General features: G+C 41.6%; 1 protein-coding gene across 2 annotated transcripts in view; it reads right to left on the bottom strand.

Annotated features, from left to right (window-relative positions):
- The window catches only part of RNF149 (ring finger protein 149), a 30,047-nt gene extending 27,681 nt beyond the window's left edge, over positions 1 to 2,366 (bottom strand). Inside the window, exon 1 of one of the 2 annotated variants that reach the window (XM_040454057.1) lies at positions 1,747 to 2,360. In XM_040454057.1, the coding sequence (XP_040309991.1) occupies positions 1,747 to 2,203 (457 nt within the window). In that variant the 5' untranslated portion in view covers positions 2,204 to 2,360. Of the gene's footprint in view, positions 1 to 1,746 lie in introns of both variants that reach the window. The other variant, XM_040454058.1, reaches the window with a different exon arrangement.
- Between the last annotated feature and the right edge of the window lie 17,606 nt (positions 2,367 to 19,972).

The raw sequence follows: 19,972 nt of genomic DNA on the forward strand, positions 1-19,972 counted from the left end.
GAAGGAAGGAAGGAAGGAAGGAAGGAAGGAAGGAAGGAAGGAAGGAAAGGTCCAAATGAAGATGTTGTAGACTCAAAAGAGATTGCAAGGACCCAGAATCAGAATCCTGACACACTAACCTTTTTGACAGAACTACTAAAATTGGGAAAAACCATCAATAGGATGTATCAGGAATGCTCTGTGAAGTCTGATAGGGCTTTTCATGGTAGTCTTATGGAAACATGACTTGGGTACAACAATTAGGTAGACTTGTAATCACTGTAATAATTGCACCAAAGGTGGTGCCTCACCCATTGCCACCACATGAGTGGTTACCTCTTCTCTATCCTGGATACATCACTTCCATCCAATATCAAACATGGCTTACCATTGTTCACCCTACCCTCACTTGCCCTATAGTTTCTGCCCATTTCTCAGCACTTCCTGAGCCGTCCCAGTCAAACTTCTTGGAAGAGTTGTTCTAACAGTTTCCATTTTCTCACCTCTCAACTGATTTCCATTCCCATCACTGCTAAAATAGGCCAAATCCAAAGTCACTTTTCTGTCCTCATTCTAGTTAAGTTCTAACTTGTCTTTAAGAAATCAAAACAAAGGGGCGCCTGGGTGGCTCAGTCAGTTAAGAGGCTGACTTTGGTTCAGGTCATGATCTCAACTGCTCCTGAGTTTAAGCCCTGTGCTAACAGCTCAGAGCCTGGAGCCTGATTCAGATTCTGTCTCTGTCTCTCTGCCCCTCCCCTGCTCGCTGTCTCTCTCAAATATAAAATAAAACATTAAAAAAAAAAATCAAAGCAGAATGAAAAACAAAAGTACAGGAAAAAGGATGTCTGACTTGCAACAGCAGCAACTTTAAAAAAGACTTTAATCACAGTAAGTCAAGAGTCACGATCTTAGAAGTCATAACAGAAATATGTCCACTCTGCTGTGTACTGCTCCTATGGGACTCGGAATTCAGTTCTGAGGATGTCTTCTTGCAAAATAAGACTTTTAAACTGTCATCACTGCTTGAAGATAGAACCTGTTGAGGGGAATAGGTGTGTGGGAAGTACTGCCTGGCAAAGAGCAAGACCTTTTACTGAATGTACACAACTTGAAAAATTTCATCTGAACTCAAGACTCAAGGAACCTAACTGGCAGTCGCGCCAGTATTAACCTTAATGTAGAGAGCGAGAAAGCATACCTGAACTTAAATCCAGATTTTCTGATTCGAAAGTTTAGAATATTCGGACACGCTTTATTAAAGTGGAGAAAACAGAGTGCCACCAATCACCACTTTACGTTGGTGAAGGGGCTGCCAGACCTTGGAGCGCGCTAGGAAAGAGCTTCAATTCTCACCCCACCTGACTCTGGGTAACGAAGAATGGAAAGGGACCCATGATTAGCAATCATGAGACCTTCCACCACAATCCTCTTTCGGTGGGTTTTAATTTCCTTCTCTCTCCCCACTGCCCTCCTCCAGATGGCACCTCCCTTCACTTGAAGGGCCCAAGGCGAAAATCTGATTTTGTCTGGAGGCCCGTCTAACTTCCTACAGCGTCCCGGGGGAAGGGCGGGGGGTCACAGGGCGCAAACCTAGAGCCTCCCCCGTAGTTCTCAACGGCCAGAGGCCATCAGAGTCGCGCTCCCGGCCCCTTCGCTGCTTGCACCTGGGAGGCGGGGGTCAAGGCCGAGGACGAGAGGGCCGCGGACCATGACTAGGCTGCAGAGTTCCCCCCGCCACTTCCCCGCGCCCCCCCGACCTCGGCTTACCCGCGTGGGACATGGGCACGGTGAGGTTCCCGTGGCTCTCCTCGTTGTAGAGGACCACGGCCGAGGCGTTCCTCCGTGCAGCCACCAGCACCTTGTCCTTGAAGGTGCAGCCACCGCGCGCCACCAGGGCGACCCAGGGCGCGGCTCCACGGCCGACGGGCGCGGGCACGAGGAAGCGGGTATCTGGCGCGCAGCCCTCGGGGTCGCGATCCGCCGCGCGCGGGACGCCCACCAGGCCCTGCGCGCCCTCCTTGGGCGAGCTGTCGCCGAAGCGGCCGCTCTCCGAGACGCTCCATACGGTGCGGTTCGTGTACGGGTCGACGTACTCGGTGCTCACCACGGCCGAATACCACTCGAATGCCCGCCCCCGGGCCCCGGGCGCGCACACAGCCAGCGCCAGCAGCGCCAGCGCGCCGCGGACCCCGACGCCGGCCTCGGGCCGCCGCCGCCACGCCATGGCCCAGCAGCCAGGCAGTCGGGGAGGAGACCGGGCCGGGAGCTGCGCGACTCCCGAGGTCCGGAAGGAGGGCGCGTGCAAGCCGCCAGAGAGCGAGGAAAAGACGCTCTCTGCCGAGCAGCGCAGAACCAGGCCGGGGGGCGGGCGGGGCCGCGGCGCACGCGCACCTGGCGGAACGGGGCGTGGGGCGGGGCTTTTCCTGGCCCCTCCCCGCCGGGGAGCCCTCCCCCGGCGGGGGAGCAGCGCGTGCTGGCTTGAGTCAGACCCTCTCAGTGCCTTGAGCTTGTCTGGTTCTGGCAGTTAGGCGGTCCAGTGACGCCGGGACGGGTGCTGGCAACCCACTCGCCGGCTTGCGCCACTGGGGGCCCGCTGGCCAGACGCCGAGCTTGTGTAACAGGACCTCGAGGGCCCCCGAAGCCAGGGGAAGTAGCCGTCGGAGAAACGGGAAGCTCCTCGGCGTGCGGGCCCGGGGGGACATGGGAGCGCGGTTGTGTAGAGTCGTCCAGCGAATGTTTATGAAGAATTTACAGTGGAGGGGCGCCTGGGTGGCTCAGTCGGTTGAGCCTCCGACTTCGGCTCAGGTCATGATCTCCAGCTCGTGGGTTCGAGCCCTGCGTGCGGCTCTGTGCTGACAGCTCGGACCCTGGAGCCTGCTTCGGATTCTGTCATCCTCTCTGTCTGCCCCTAACCCACTCGCATTCTGTCTCTGTCTCTCTCAAAAATAAATAAACATTATGAATGAATGAATGAATGAATGAATGAATGAATTTCCGTGGAAGGCACTTGGCGGAGGCCTTACTTGTCTAGAACCAAGCTGCACATATTTTCCAGATACGTTTGGTGGCCAATTATTTAATGCTAATTGATACCCTGTAGGTTCTCTCAAGCATTGTGCTCACAACAGCCTTTTCTATTATGGTATTTTATGTGCAATCTGCAGTTTTGAAATAAGTGCATCTAACTACCTATTTAGATGAGCACTTAAATTGTATAGCAGTAAATAAATAAGTATTTGGAAAGAAATACTGGGCGATAGTCCATTTAAAACTGCCGTGGATACAAAGCCTTATTGCTGCAGGAAAAGTTTAGAACATTAATTTCTGACTGACTCATCTTCCTCCTTCTACAAGGATCTATAATTGAAGGAAGTAGGCTGTTGCCACTCATAGCAGGGTTTTTGTTGTGCCTTAAACCTTCTCACTTTCTCCTTTTTATTATTAGCCTCTCTTGGGCTGTATTTTTTAAGAACGTATTTATTTAAATTCAAGTTAGTTAACATACAGTGTAGTATTGGTTTTAGGAGTAGAACCCAGTGCTCATCCCAACAAGTACCCTCCTTAATGCCCCTCATCCATTTAGCCCATCCCTCCTCTCACCTCCCCTCTTTCTCCATATTTAAGAATCTCTTATGGTTTGCCCCCGTTTTTATCTTGTTTTATTTTTCATTCTCATCCCCTGTGTTCATCTGTTTTGTTTCTTAAATTCCAAAGGAGTGATATCATATGATACGTATCTTTTTCTGACTTATTTTACTTAGACTGAATTTTATTATTGATTTATTTATGTATTATTAATAAAGCCCCATAAAAACATCTGGGCTTTTCTTTTGGGGAGGTTTAAAAAAAATTTTTTTTTGATGTTTATTTATTTTTTAAGGAGAGAGAGAGAGACAAACATGAGCAGGGGAGGGGCAAAGAGAGAGGGAGACACAAAATCCCAAGCAGGCTCCAGGCTCTGAGCTGTCAGCACAGAGCCCCATGAGGGGCTCCAGCCCACAAATGGTGAGATATGACCTGAGCTGAAGTCGGACACTTAACTGACTGGGCCATCCAGGCACCCCATTTGGACTCCATTTTAAAACTGCTGTAAAATACAGCCTGACCCATAACCCATAGCTTTCCTTGAAGTTAGATCTCCTGTCCCTTTCCCATCAGAAAACTAGTTTTAAAGGCTTAAAGGAAGGCTTAAGGCCTTCCCCTTGTCCCAGGCCTAGAAGAGCAAGCAGGCTAGAGAACATTTCCTCAGACACACACATTATGGTCTAGCAAAACAAATAGTTGTAGTTCCCAGAATCTGCCTTTGTAGTTTCACATTATGTCTCGCAAATTCGTTTCCTTCTTTCTGAAATCCTCCTGCTCCTGGCTTTTGTCCTGGCAAACACCAACTTAGTCTTCAAGTTTTATCTCAAAAGCTATTTCTTCTGTGAAACCTTCTTTGGTTCCTAAAGACAAACTTGGGTGCTCCTCTTAGTTTCCATGTTGCTTAGGTATGCTATGCTTATATGTTAATGTTATAACAGCAATACTGCTTTCCAAATACAGGTTTTTAGCCTTCTTAGATCATAAAGGCAAGGATTGTGTCTGCTGTTTTCATGACAGCGAGCACAGTACCTACCTACCTACCTACCTACCTCAGCAAGCACAGTTATGCGTGTAATCCATGTTTGTTAAATGAGCAAAATAGCTCCTTTTTACTGTTTCAGATTTAAGGGACTCATGACTGAGTACAGGTTTGTTGCTCAGAGAAGTTCAACAGGCTAACAGGAACAGGCCTTGCGGCTCTTAAGCCCTGAGGCTCACCCTAGCTTCTTGGTTTTCAGTTTTTCATTACCAGCTACGGGCCTGAGCTGGTTCCAAAGCTGCCACCACTGGCTTAAACCATTAGGGCCTTTGTCCCCTAGACTAGCTGCCAAGTGCCATTCAGCCTCTTTAATTTCCCCTTCTCTATTGTCCCAAGAAGAAAAGCTGACAGGCCTCACCCCCACCACACTCTTTACACACTCTTTACAGGGGAGATAGGTGCAGGTTTCATTATTTTTTCTTTTAATTGTTTTATTACAGAAAATTTCAAATGTTTCCAAAAGTAGAGAGACTAGTGTAATGAAGCTCTATGCACTTATAATTTAAATTCAACAATGATCAACTCATGGCTAACTTCATGTCAAATATACTCTTGGCCACTTCCGCTTGCCCCTATTGGATTATTTTGAAGGATATTCTGGACATATTTTATTTGTAAACATTTTCATATGTACCTTTAGAAGTAAAAACATAATCACAGTATTATCACAATATTTAAATAAATTGTCTACAGTTCTTTAATATCAAATATCCAGTAAGTGCACAAATTTCCTGATGGTCTCCTGAATGGTATCTTACATTGAGTTTGTTTGGATCAAGGTTCAAACGTTCACACATTGCATTTGGTGGAAATGTGTCTTGAGTTTCCTTTTTTCATAAGTTTTTTTCCTTCTTTTTTTTAAGTTTATTTATTTATTTTGGGGGGGGAAGGGAAAGAGAGGGAGGGAGGGAGAGAGAGAGAGAGCGAGAGAAGGAGAGAGAGAGGGAGAGCAAGCAGGCTCCATTCTGTCAGTGCAGAGCCCAAATTAGGGCTCGAACCCATGAACCGTGAGATCATGACCTGAGCTGAAATCAAGAGTTGGGACGCTGAACCAACTGAACCACCCAGGCACCCCATCTTTTTGAAGAATTGGATGATTTGTCCTGTATAATTTCCCACATTCTGTATTTGGCTGATTGCATTGGCTGATGACAATCTACCATGTTCCTCTATCCCCTGTACTTCCCGTGACCTGGTGGTTAGATCAAGGGGTCTCTGATACAAATTGGATTTCTGGGCAAAAAAAGGGGGTGCTGTGTACTTCCACGTGGTGGCATCATGTTGGAGTGTCTTTCTTTTTTTGCAGTGTTAGTTGCCATTAATGATCACTACCTAAATCTGTTGTTTCATTAAGTGTTTGCCAAGTGGTGATATTCTATCATTACTTCTTCATTTTATTTGCTAGAATACTTCTATAAAGAGAAACTTCCCTTCACCAAATAAGGTTACCCTCAGGGACAATTTATATAGAAAAACCAGATTAAAATTTTCTTTCCTTTATCAGTTTTCAGAATACTAAATCCCTAACCTCCCTTAATGAGAATTCTTTTTAGAAGTCCAATGCACTATCCATTGCACTATAGAGCCAGGTAAGAGAATTCTTTTTAAATTGTCATTTATAATGCATAAATTTAGCATACTTGATGAGTTTCAATCCTTTGCTGTGATTATTCTTATTGTAGCCCACATTTACTGGAGTCCACTTATTGAAGTCTCTTATCGCTGGTCAGTGGGAACCTCTTTAGATGGGCTCCAAAATCCACTTGGCCCCTTTGATATCTTCCTTGCTTTCTGTAGTCAGCAGAGCATCAGCCATTTCCCTGAGGACACTTGTTTCCTTTTAGTAGGGAATGCTCTTTAGAGACCACAATCTGGCTTCCCCCCCCCCCCATTAATCATATAATAATACATGTTCATTGTTTAAAAAAAAATCAGAAGATATAGGGACTCCTAGGTGGCTTAGTTGGGTGCAAAGCCTGCTTGGATTCTCTCTCTCCTCTCTCTGCCCATCCCCTGCTCACATGCAAATGAGCGCATGCTCTCTTTCTCTCTCTCAAAATAAACTTAAAAAAAAAATCAGAATGTATAGATAAATTGAAAGAAGATTGAAAATATCATAATGATACCAGAGAAATGCTGCCAAATTTTGGTAAACCATATTCCAGACTTTTTTCTATGTCCCTATAATTTTTTTCCTATAAATTTTCTTCAGTGTTTTTTTTATTTTTTTATTTTTGAGAGAGTGCAAGCAGGGGAGGGGAAGAGAGTGAGGGGACAGAGGATCTGAAGCAGGCTCCCTCTGACACCAGTGAGCCTGATGTGGGGGTAGAACTCGCCAACTGCGAGATTATGACCTGAGCTAAAGTCAACCAACTGAACCACCCAGGGGCCCTTTTCCTGTAAATTTTCTTAAAATGACAAAATACAGTGCATTTTGTTTTGTTTATTTGCCTTTTAAGAACTCAGCAAAGTCTCATGAACATTTTTCTACATCATGAATACACTATGAACATTTTTCTACGTCATGAATATACTTCTCTAAGATCACTTATTTTATCATTTTTTTTCAACATTTATTTATTTTTGAGAGATAGAGAGAAACAGAACATAAGCAGGGGAGGGACAGGGAGAGAAAGAGACACAGAATCTGAAGCAGGCTCCAGGCTCTGAGCTGTCAGCACAGAGCCCAATGTGGGGCTTGAACCCATGAACCGTGAGATCATGACCTGAGCCGAAGTCAGATGCTTAACTGACGGAGCCACCCAGGTGTCCCTCTCCAAGATCATTGAAATGACTACATGATATTTCATCATTTGAAAGCAGCACTGTATTTTGTTTTGTTTAAGTAGCCTTCATACCCAGCATGGAGCCCAATGGAAGGCTTGAACTCTCAACCCTAAGACAAAAATGTGAGTTGATATCAAGAGTCGGACACTTAATGGACTAAGCCACCCAGGTGCCCCCAAAGCAGCACTATTTTTATAATTAATCCTGTTTTGGGACATTTAAGTTGTTTTCTATTTTTCCATATTATAAATGAGAACATAATATGGAAACTCTTATAAAATTTTCCATATTTATATTACAAATAATATTACAATATTTAAAATTTATAGGGGCGCCTGGGTGGCGCAGTCGGTTAAGCGGCCGACTTCAGCCAGGTCGCGATTTCGCGGTCCGTGAGTTCGAGCCCCACGTCAGGCTCTGGGCTGATGGCTCAGAGCCTGGAGCCTGTTTCCGATTCTGTGTCTCCCTCTCTCTCTGCCCCTCCGCCGTTCATGCTCTGTCTCTCTCTGTCCCAAAAATAAATAAACGTTGAAAAAAAAAATTAAAAAATAAATAAATAAATAAATAAATAAAATTTATAATATTTATCATTGAAAACTTAACTAGTCATGTAATGTCTCTCCCATAGGATCACTTCCTAAAAGTGAAATTGCTAGTCCTAAGGATAGATATGTTAAAAAAAAACTTCTTTTTAATATAGTATGTTCTCCTGATTCAAAATTCAAAGCATACAATAGGGAATGCTCATTGCACCCCTTGTCCCAGCTACCCAAATCAAGGCAAACAGTATTACTAGTTTCTTATAGATTGTTCCAATGTAAGTCCATACTTATACAACAAATTAATTTATATGTTTATATGTTATACATATGTTTATATGTATACCTTTTTCTCACAAACGGTGGAATATTATACACTACTTTGCACCTTGCATTTTTCACTTACTTGTAAAACACACCCTCATCCTTCGTTAGGCTATATAGGGTTTCATTGTATGTTCAGTTTTTCCATCAAGTATTTAACGAGTCCCCTACCAATGGACATTTAGGCCATTATCAACCTTTTGCCATTACAAATAATTTTGCTATAAAGAATTTTGCCCATATGTCCCTTACACATTATCTATAGATAGATTTCTAGAAGTGGAACTGGTGGATGCAAAGGTTAGTGCATTTGCAATTTTGGTATATGTTCCCAAGTGCTCTCCCACAGAGGTTTTACCAAATTCCATTCCACCAGCAGTGTATGAGAGTACACTCCAACATAATGTGTGTGCAAACTTTCTGACCTTTGCCAATCTGACTGGCAAATAATAGGAGTGGTTTTATTTGGGTATGTATCTTTTTACTGCTTTTTACTTAAAAGTGACCCCCTGGTCCCTTTTCATTTTGCTGTTGATCATTACTTGGGACAAAATGAGGAAGTTTTAAAAATATCAAACAGGGGAAAGTACCCAGTTATTTTGTTTGTTGTCCTGAGCCGAAGTTGGACCCTTAAGCAACTGAGCCACCCAGGCTCCCTGCTGTAATATTATTCTTAATGGAGTGTAATTAAAAAAATGTTATTTAAATGTGTAATATACCACATTTTATTTTATTCACACCAGAGACTTTAATTGTGCTATCAAGATAAGCTGACTTTCTTTCTCTTCCTTCCTTCTTTCCTTCCTCTCTTCCTTCCTTCCTCTCTCTCTTTTTCTTTTCTTTCTTTCTTTCTTTCTTTCTTTCTTTCTTTCTGCCCTTCCTTCTTTCTTTCCTTCCTTCCTTCCTTCCTTCCTTCCTTCCTTCCTTCCTTCCTTCCTTCCTCCTTCCTCTTTTGCCTGTGACTGGATAAAGTTTTTTTCACCTCTATAGATATTTTAACTTTTTCAAAATGATATTCAATAGAAAAGTTTTAAATCTACATTGGCCTACTCAAATACAAGTACTACCTATCAGTGTGCTTGAAGATCTCCCTCACAGTGTGCAAAAGAATCCCCACTAAAGAAATACCTTAGAGGGTGAGGCTGGTGTAAAGACTGACAGTGTCATTCATAACCCCCAATGCAAGAATTTTGTGTTTTTTGAATGGCTCTTTGTCTCACTTATTGACTCCATAATACATGCATTGGCAAAGAATCTCATCTGCAATTTTACAATCTTAGGTATGTGAGAATTCTCCCATTCTTTGTTCTTTTGGGTGGTGGCCATCTACAAATAGTGCCATCTACAAATAGTGATAGTTTTATTTCTTCCTTTCCATTTTGGATGCTTTTGTTTCTTTTCTTGCCTAATTGCTCTGGCTGGGACTTCCAACATATGTTGAATAAAAGTGGTAATAGTGGACATCCTTGTCTTGAGGAAAAGCTTTCAGCATTTACCTTTGAGTGTGATGTTAGCTGTGCGCTTGTCATATATGGACTTAATATGTTGACATACATTCCCTCTACACCCACTTTGTTGAGAGTTTTTATCATAAATGGATGTTGAATTTTGTCAAATGCTTTTTCTACATCCATTGAGATGATCATATAATTTTTATACCTCATTTTGTCAATGTGGTTATCACACTGACTAACCTGCAGGTGTTGAGCTAGCCTGGCATCTCCAGAATAAATCCCACTCAATCATGGTGTGTGATTATTTTAATGTATTGTTAAAATACATTACAAATTGAATTTGCTAGTATTTTGTTGGGGATTTTTACATCTATGTTCATCAGGAATATTGGCCTGTAATTTTCTTTTCCTGTGGCATCCTTGTCTGGTTTTGGTATCAGGGTAGTATAGGCTGCATAAAATGAGTTCCCTCTTCTATTTTATGGAAGAGTTTGAGAAGGGTTGCATTAATTCTTTTTTGAATGTTTGGTAGAATTCACCAATGCAGCCATCTGGTCTAGGACTTTTGTGTGTTACTAGGTTTTGGATTACTGATTCAATTTCCTTATCAGTAATTGATCTGTTCAGATTTTCTATTTATTCATGATTCATCTTGGTAAGCCATCTGTTTCTAGGAATTTGCCCATTTTTCTAGGTTGTCTAATTGTTGGAGTATTATAATTGTTCATAATTATTTCTTATGATCCTTTCTATTTCTCTAGTATCAGTTGTAATAGTTCCTCTTTCATAGAAAACCCTAAAGACTCCATAAAACTGTTCAAACTTGGCACAAATACAGATATTAAGATCGATGTAACAAAATAGAGAACCCAGAAATGGATCCACAAACGTATGGCCAACTAATCTTTGACAAAGCAGCAAAGAATATCCAATGGAATAAAGACAGTCTCTTTAGCAAGTGATTCTGGGAAAACTGGACAGCAACATGCAGAAAAATGAAGACCACTTTCTTATACCATACACAAAAATAAACTCAAAATGGATGAGACCTAAGTGTAAGGAAGCCATCAAAATCCTCGAGGAGAAAGCAGGCAAAAATCTCTGACCTTGGCCACAGCAACTTCTTACTCAACATGTCTCCCAAGGCAATGGAAACTCAATTTGCTAGTATTTTGTTGAGGATTTTACATCTATGTTCATCAGGAATATTGGTCTGTAATTTTCTTTTTGCAAAAATAAACTATTGGGACCTCATCAAAATAAAAAGTTTCTGCATAGTGAAGGAAACAATCAGCAAAACTAAAAGGCAACTGACAGAATGGGAGAAGATATTTGCAAACGACATATCAGATAAAGGGTTCGTATCCAAAATCTATAAAGAACTTATCAAACTCAACACCCAAAAAACAAATAATCCAGTGAAGAAATGGGCAAAAGACATGAATAGACACTTCTCCAAAGAGGACATCCAGACAGCCAACCAACACATGAAAAAATGCTCCACATCACTCATCATCAGGGAAATACAAATCAAAACCACAATGAGATATCACCTCACACCTGTCAGAATGGCTAACATTAACAGCTCAGGCAATGATAGATGTTGGCAAGGATGCAGAGAAAGAGGATCTCTTTTGCACAGCTGGTAGGAATGCAAACTGGTGCAGCCAGTCTGGAAAACAGTATGGAGGATCCTCAAAAAATTAAAAATAGAACTACCCTACAACCCAGCAATTGCTGGGTATTTATAAATACCAGGTATTTATACAAGGGATACAGGGATGCTTTTTCAAAGGGGCACATGCATCCCCCATGTTTATAGCAGCACTATCAACAATAGCCAAAGTTTGGAAAGAGCCCAAATGTCCATGGATGGATGAATGGATAAAGAAGACGTGGTATACTTATACAATGGAGTATTATTCGGCAATCAAAAAGAATGAAATCTTGCCATTTGCAACTATGTGGATGGAATTAGAGGGTATTATGCTAAGTGAAGTTAATCAGTCAGAGAAAGACAAATATGACTTCACTCATATGAGGACTTTAAGAGACAAAACAGATGAACATAAGGGAAGGGAAGCAAAAATAATATAAAAACAGGGAGGGGAACAAAACATAAGAGACTCTTAAATATGGAGAACAAACAGAGGGTTACTGGAGGGGTTGTGGGAGGGGGGGATGGGCTAAATGGGAAAGGGGCATTAAGGAATCTACTCCTGAAATCATTGTTGCACTATATGCTAACTAACTTGGAGGTAAATTTAAAAAAATTAATAAAATAAAATTAAAATTGTTTAAATGTATAAAGTCTAAATGTAGTTAAAAACTGTTCAAAATAATAAATTCAGTAATGTTGCAGGATACAAAATCAATACATGAAAATCTGTTGCATTTCTATACACTTATAATGAATTACCAAAAAGGGAAATTAAGAAAACAACCCCATTAATAATTGCAGCAGAAAGAATAACAGATATACGAATAAATATAACCAAGGAGGTAAAAGACCTGTATATTGAAAACTACAAGAAATTAAGGAAAGAAACTGAAGATGACAAAAATTAATGGAAAGATATTGTGTGTTCATAGATTGAAAGAATTTACTACCCAAAGCAATCTATAGGCTCAGTGACATCCCTATCAAAACACTAATGGCTTTTTTCACAGAAATAGAACAAACCATTCCACAGTTTGGAACCACAAAAGAACCTGAGTAGCCAGGACAATCTTGAGAAAGAACAAAAAGATGGATGCCTCACATTCTCTAATTTCAAACTCTATTGCAAAGCTATAATAATTAAAACAGTATGGTATTAGCATAAAAATAGACACATAGATTGATGGTCAGAGTCAACAGTTCAGAAATAAACCCATTCATATACGGTCAATTACTTTATGACAAAAAAAAAGTCAAGAATATACAATGGGAAAGGGGTAGTCTCTTCAGCAAATGGTACTGGGAAATCTGGACAGCCACATGCAAAAGAATGAAAAAAGAATGAAACTAAGAGGCACCTGGACAGTTCAGTTGGTTAAGCATCTGACTTCAGCTCAGGTCACGATCTCAGTTCGTGAGTTCAAGCCCAAATCAAGCTCTCTGCTGTCAGCACAGAGCCCACTTTGGATCCTCTGTCCCTCTCTCTCTCTGCCCCTCCCCTGCACTCTCTCTCTCCCTCAAAAATAAATAAACATTTTTTAAAAACTACTGAAATCAATAATAAAGAAAAAAATTGGGGAACCTGGGTGGCTCAATCGGTTGAGCATCTGACTTCAGCTCAGGTCATGATCTCAGTTCATGAGTTTGAGCCCCATATTGGGCTCTCTAATATCAGTGCGGAGCCTGCTTTGGTTATTCTGTTCCCCTCTCTCTCTCTGCCCCTTCCCCTCTCACTCTCTTTTTCTCTCTCAAAAATAAATAAATAAACATAAAAACAAAAAGGATGAAACTAGACTACAATCGTATACCATACACAAAAATTAACTCAAAATGGAACTCAAAAATTAACTCAAAAAACTTGAATGCAAGACCTGAAATGATAAAACTCCTAAGCTCCTTGACATAGTTCTACTGATGACTTTGTGAATCTGAGACCAAAAGTAAAAGCAACAAAAGCAAAAATAAACAAGTGGGACTACACCAAAATAAAAAGCTCCTGCACAGCAAAGGAAATTATCAACAAAATAAAAAGGCAGCCTACTGAATGGGAGAGAGTATTTGCAAATCATGTATCTGATAAAGGGTTAATATCCAAAATACATAAACATACAACTCCCCCTCCCAAAAAAAAATCTGATTTAAAGATGAGCAGAGGAGGGGCACCTGGGTGGCTCAGTCGGTTAACCTTTGACATGGGCTCAGGTCATGATCCTGAGGTTCCTGAGTTCAAGCCCCATGTCGGGCTCTGTGCTGACAGCTCAGATCCTGGAGCCTGTTTTGGATTCTGTGACTCCCTCTCTCTCTGCCCCTCCCCCACTCATGCTCTGTCACTCTTTGTCTCTCAAAAACTAAATAAACATTTTTAAAAATTTTTTAAATGGGCAGAGGGTTGCCTGGCTGGCTCAGCCAGTAGAGCATGCAACTAACTCTTGATCTTGGGGTTGTGAGTTCAAGCCTGACGTCGGGTGTGGAGAATACTTAAAAATAAAATCTTTAAAAAGTAAAAAAAATTAAAATGGGCAGAAGATCTGAATAGTCATTTTTCCAAAGAAGACAGATAACTAACAGCTACATGAAAAGATGCTCAACATCACCAGTGATCAGGGAAATGCTAATCAAAACAAATGAGGTATAACCTCACACCTGTTAGGATGGCTGTTATCAAAAAGACAAGAAATAACAAGTGTTGGTGAGGACGTGGGGAGAGGGAATCTTTGTGCACTGTTGGTGGGAATGTAAACTGGTGCAGCTGCTGTGGAAACAATATGGAGTTTCCTCAAAAATTAAAAATAGAACTATCATGGGGTGCCTGGGTAGCTTAGTTTCTTGAGAGTCCGACTTCAGCTCAGGTCATGATCTCATGGTTCATGAGTTTGAGCCCCATGTCAGGCTCTGTGCTGAGAACTCAGAGCCTGGAGTCTGCTTCGGATTCTGTGTCTCTGTCTCTCTCTGCTCTCCACTACTCATGATCTCTCTCTTTCTCCCAAAAATAAATAAACAAAACAAAACAAAAGAACTATTACATGATCCAACAATTCCATTTCTGGGTATTTATATGAAGAAAACAAAAAACCTAATTTGAAAAGATACATGTACCCCCATGTTCATTGTAGCATTATTTATAATAGCCAAGATATGGAAACAACCTAGGTATACATCAACAGATGAATTTGTGGTACAAAGAAATTGTGGTACACACACACACACACACACACACACTCACAGAATGGAATATTATTCAATAAAAAATGAAATTTTGTTGGGGCGCCTGGGTGGCGCAGTCGGTTAAGCGTCCGACTTCAGCCAGGTCACGATCTCGCGGTCCAGGAGTTCGAGCCCCGCGTCGGACTCTGGGCTGATGGCTCAGAGTCTGGAGCCTGTTTCCAATTCTGTGTCTCCCTCTCTCTCTGCCCCTCCCCCGTTCATGCTCTGTCTCTCTCTGTCCCAAAAATAAATAAACGTTGAAAAAAAAATTTTTTTTTAAAAAAATGAAATTTTGTTATTTGTGACAACATGGATGGACCTCAAATCCATTATGCTAAGTGAACTAAGTCAGACAGAGAAAGGCATACTACATGTTCTCTCATACATGTGTGGTCTTGAAAAAAACCAAACAAACCAAAAACTAAGCTCATACATTGTGATTGCCAGAGGTGGGGGTTAAGGGATGGGAGAAATGGGTGAAGAGGATCAAAAGATTATAAAAATCTAAAGATTAAAAAAATATGTAAATTCACCTACTTAGCATTTCTACTTCTAGGTAGGTATCCTGCACATAAACCTCCATGTATGTGAAGTGGTCAAAAACAAAAACAAAAACAAAAACAAACACCCCCCCCCAAAAAACCCAAAAAAACAAAAAACAAAAACAACCAACCAACCAACCAAACAACCCAAAACTTCAAAACAAAGAAAACCTAAAAAACTCATCTCAAGGTTTGCTTCTGGTTAAGCAACCGACCACACACAATTTCTCTGCACCCCCAAGTTATGATATGACTTAACACTTAAACCTTGCCCCACCTTTTACTTGGCTGATACTGAAAGTACTTGAGCCTGTGGCCCCTTTTCTAGGCACTGTGCTCTGCTTATGGGAAGCCCTGCGCCAGGTCTGTGGGAGAAGCACCTCAGGGAGGGAAATTTTGAGCGAGGTCAGAAGGGGCAGTTAATGAGCAAGATCACAGAGGGGTCCCCCTACTTCCTTCATCTTCACTGTAGCCACACCCACCCAAACTCCAATTCTGCTTCTCTGTGTTGGATTCTAGGCAGAGGAAGGGGCTGCAGGACTCCAAGTCCTGTTTTCCAAAGTGAGTCATCGCAGGGTCCGACCCTAAAAAAATCAAAATCAAATCACTCACTCACTCACTCACTCACTCACTCAATCAATCAAGTAAGACTATGGTCTCTGTACCACGATGAGTGTTTCAGTCAGCAGAAGGGCCCCTCAAAATGTAGTAGGGCTCCAGTGGGGTCCAGGATCTGGGGTTTGGGGCTGAGGAGGGCTCTGATTAATAGCCCATTGTAGACACATGAACCCCTCACTGTCAAGGTGTCCAGTGGTACCATAAATTCTGTTTACATACTGTTTCCCTGCCTACATGGGGGCAGGAGGAGGCTTTGCTGGGCAAGGAACCCCAGTGCCACCTCACCTGAGATCTCAGCACCTTCTTGGATACAGCCTTGGAGGCTTGCATGTCCGGGGGACTGGCTTCCTCTTTTTCTCCTTACTCCCAAAGGTGTGCGTTATCTGCCTCTGGAATCCTTCCTCTAACCCCTCTCAGTCAACGTGTATACTCATTGCCTGAAGAACTTGTTGAGAGAGTTTCCTGGGCCTTACCCTCAGAGATTCTGATCTCAGAGGTGTGGCAGGGCCCATGAATTCACCTTTCTAACTACCTCATAGGCTCCTCAGAGGATTTCTCTTTATGTGACACTGGCTAGGACCCCTTCAAAGGAGGGACGAGCCAACGGCTTCTGTTGTCAACTCAGGAAAACTTCCTAAGACAAAGAAACACCTCAAGAAGGAGAGCCCTGCACCTGCTTGGATTGGGGAGAGGTGTGGGGGTGATGTGGGCATAAAGAGGAGAATAAATTACTATTTCAAAATAAATACAACCAATTAGCGGCACCTGGGTGCCTCAGTCGGTTAAGTTTTGACTTCAGTTCAGGTCATGATCTCACGGTTTGTGGGTTTGAATCCCACACTGGGCTCTCTGCTGTCAGCCTGGAGCCTGCCTCATGTCCTCTGTCTCCCTTTCTCTGCCCTTCTTCTGCTTGCGTGTGCGCTCTCTCTCCCTGTCTCAAAAATAAATAAACATTAAAAAATTTAAAATTCAAAATAAATACTACCAATTAGAAATCATGAAAGTAGGTTCTGCTACTAAACCATCACATATCTGATTTAGGTATGACTAGACGCATTCTGAGATTCTGTTGAGGTTGAAAAAAAAAAAAAAGAAGTTTCCAAAGTAGCTTAATCTCTTCATGATGGCAGGGACTGTGGCTTTGTACATCTAGGTAAGCATAGTGATGAATGTATGAGTGAATGAATGAATGAATGAATGAATGAATTATAACTTGGTAAAATTCAAAAACAACACATATTCACCTTTACACAACCCAAGTTTATCTAAAGAAGAACTAGAATGGAAATCATGTAATTATCATGTAGTAATTATTAATTAATTATTAATTATCATGTATAGGTTGTTTTTGGTGTTGGTACTACTCTGGATGAATAAGAATGTTCTGAATTTAATTCTATGAATTAAAAAAATGTTTTCTCTCTTTTAGACATTTTCTTTAATGCAGTTGATTTTATTTGTAATAAAATAAATATTACAAGCTTAAATAAAACCTGGGTTGCTAGGTTTACAAAATCTTTCTAGTTCTGTTTGGGGTATGTAAGTGTGTGTTGGGTGAGCATAGGGCAAAGGACACCTGTAGGTACAAAAAATGGACCTATATTGGGGCGCCTTGGCGGCTCAGTCGGTTAAGTGTCCGACTTTGGCTCAGGTCATGATCTCATAGCTTGTGACTTTGAACCCCGTGCAGCTCAGAGCCTGGAGCCTGCTTCCGATTCTGTGTCTGCTTCTCTCTGCCCCTCCCTGACTCTCACTCTGTCTCTGTCTCTCAAAAATGAATAAATGTTAAAAAAGCAAACAAAAAACCCAGACCTTTGCTAGGTTCCCCCGTGACTATGTCAAAGGCACTGCCCATTTGACTTCCCAGATGGATCGTAGAGTCCCCTGAAGCCCCTGTCCTGGGGTGAACTTCTACTGGACTCCGTTCAAACCAGAAAACCCAGGATGGCTCCTGAGAAGAAATCTCCCTGGGCTCATCTTAGTCTAAATCTAGGCCACAGTGGCTCCAGCATATGGGTCTAATATGGGTCAGGGGTGCTAGAGGCCTCTCTTAACTTTGGGATCACTAAAAGAACCCGTAAATATGGCACCAATGCACAGAAGGGGGTAATTTGGTAATGTTAGTTATTAGTCTGTAAACCGGAACATTATCAAACATCCTTTCCAGAAGTTGAATCAGACTATAATTAGACCCAGGCCTGGGCACTCCTTTGCACAATAGCCTGCTTTGTTGTTTGGTTTTTGCTTTTTAACTTACTAGCTACCTCTTTGGTCTTCTGAACATTGCCAGCATTAAGAAATGATGGATAAACTGGACTCCATTCTCCAAAAGCTATCCACGATGAATTTTCAAAAAGAAAATTTCTGCAGGCCTTTCTAGGGCTCCTGCTTATTTGTGATGCCCATTCTAGAATCTTACCTTTGGATGGGTCAGGTTATCTGTAATACACCAGATCATCACTGTGCAAGAGAAATACAATAGGAGCTACATATGTAAACTTAAACTTTTTAGTAGCCACATTAAAAAAGTAAAAAGAAACAGGTGAAACTAATTTTAATAATGTTTTACTCAGTTGAATATACTCAAAATATTTCAATATATAATCAATATATTGTTTACTTTTTTTGCACTAAGTCTTTGGAATACCGTATGTGTTTTATACTTCCAGTACATCTTAATTAGGACCAGCCACATCTCAAGTGCTCAATAGCCAAATGTGGCTAGTGTTATGTTATTGGACAGTGTAGGACCAAGTGAATGCAAGCAGACTTCCTGAGACATTGCTGTGTGTCTAGCAAAAACATATGACTTGTTAACGGACTCAAAATACAACTGTGTCTTGATATCACATACGAGACCTTAAAATGTCTTTCTTTTTTAAAAAATGTTTATTTTTGAGAGAGAGAGAGAGTGAGAGTGTGTGTGTGTGTGTGTGTGTGTGTGTGTGTGTGTGCGCGAGAGCAGGGAGGGGCAGACAGAGAGAGGGGTAGAGAATCCCAAGCATGCTTCATGCTTGTCGGCACAGAGCCGGATGCTGGGCTCAAACTCACAAACTGTGAGATCGTGACCTGAGCTGAAATCAAGAGCCAGACACTTAACTGACTGAGCCACCCAGGTGCCCCTTGAAATATCTGTCATACAATTTGTTCAATCAAGCTTCTTTCTCAAGTACTAAAGATCTTAGTTTCTAGGATTTTTAGGTGCCTAGTATCTCCTGCTTTCAAAAATACGATTATCTAACAAATATTCCCAAGTAGATCAATGGAAACTTTGTCTTACTGCCATTTGAAAGTTTAGTTCCAGTATATGAAATAAGTAATTTACCAGATGATGAAAATTATGAGGTTGGACATTTACCAAAACACTTCTATAAAACTTTTCTTCATCCTTGTGAAATAAGCAGGCTATGACATCCTACAAACCTCATAAATACACACAAATTGTAAATGGTTGCTAAAAGCCTATAAACAGGGAGCGTGTAAGGCTGCAAGGTGCTGGCTGTATTTGGTAAGTTCTTAAATGCATTCCTAGCACTGGGTCACCCCAGTGATTACAGCTTATGCTAGCAGAGCCCGTTAGACAATGTAATAGTTCACCATGAGAAAGTCTTCCATTTCCTCAAGCTTGTGGATATCACTCTTCTTTTGGAAATAAGGAATACATTTATTCATTTATACTCATAAAATGAGCTGCTCTTCTGAGTACATTTATGAGAAAAGACAAGATTGTTCATTAAACTTATTTAGGGGCGCCTGGGTGGCTCAGTCGGTTAAGCGGCCGACTTCAGCTCAAGTCACAATCTCGCGGTCCGTGAGTTCGAGCCCCGCGTCGGGCTCTGGGCTGATGGCTCAGAGCCTGGAGCCTGCTTCCGATTCTGTGTCTCCCTCTCTCTCTGCCCCTCCCCCGTTCATGCTCTGTCTCTGTCTCAAAAATAAATAAAACGTTAAAAAAAAAATTAAAAAAAAAAGATTGTTCATTAATCTTATTTAGATAATCAGTTAGAGGGGAACCTAACAACAAAATAAAGAAATAAAAGAAGGCATTGACAGTCTCGTCCGCCAATAGGCAAAATTCACTATCTCCTTCCTCTATTTTTGTTTCGTCTTTGGAAATATTTGTTTATGGTCAGCCAAATAAATAGAGCTCCATTTTGTAGATAACTGTTATAAATGTCTTTGCAGGGATTTTTCTGTTTCATCTGGGTCCTTTTTATTGCTGTAAGATCAGCAGCAATGTCCCC

The sequence above is a fragment of the Herpailurus yagouaroundi genome, unplaced genomic scaffold, assembly GCF_014898765.1.
Source record: "Herpailurus yagouaroundi ecotype Mexico unplaced genomic scaffold, PumYag 210, whole genome shotgun sequence".
Lineage (NCBI taxonomy): Eukaryota > Metazoa > Chordata > Mammalia > Carnivora > Felidae > Herpailurus > Herpailurus yagouaroundi.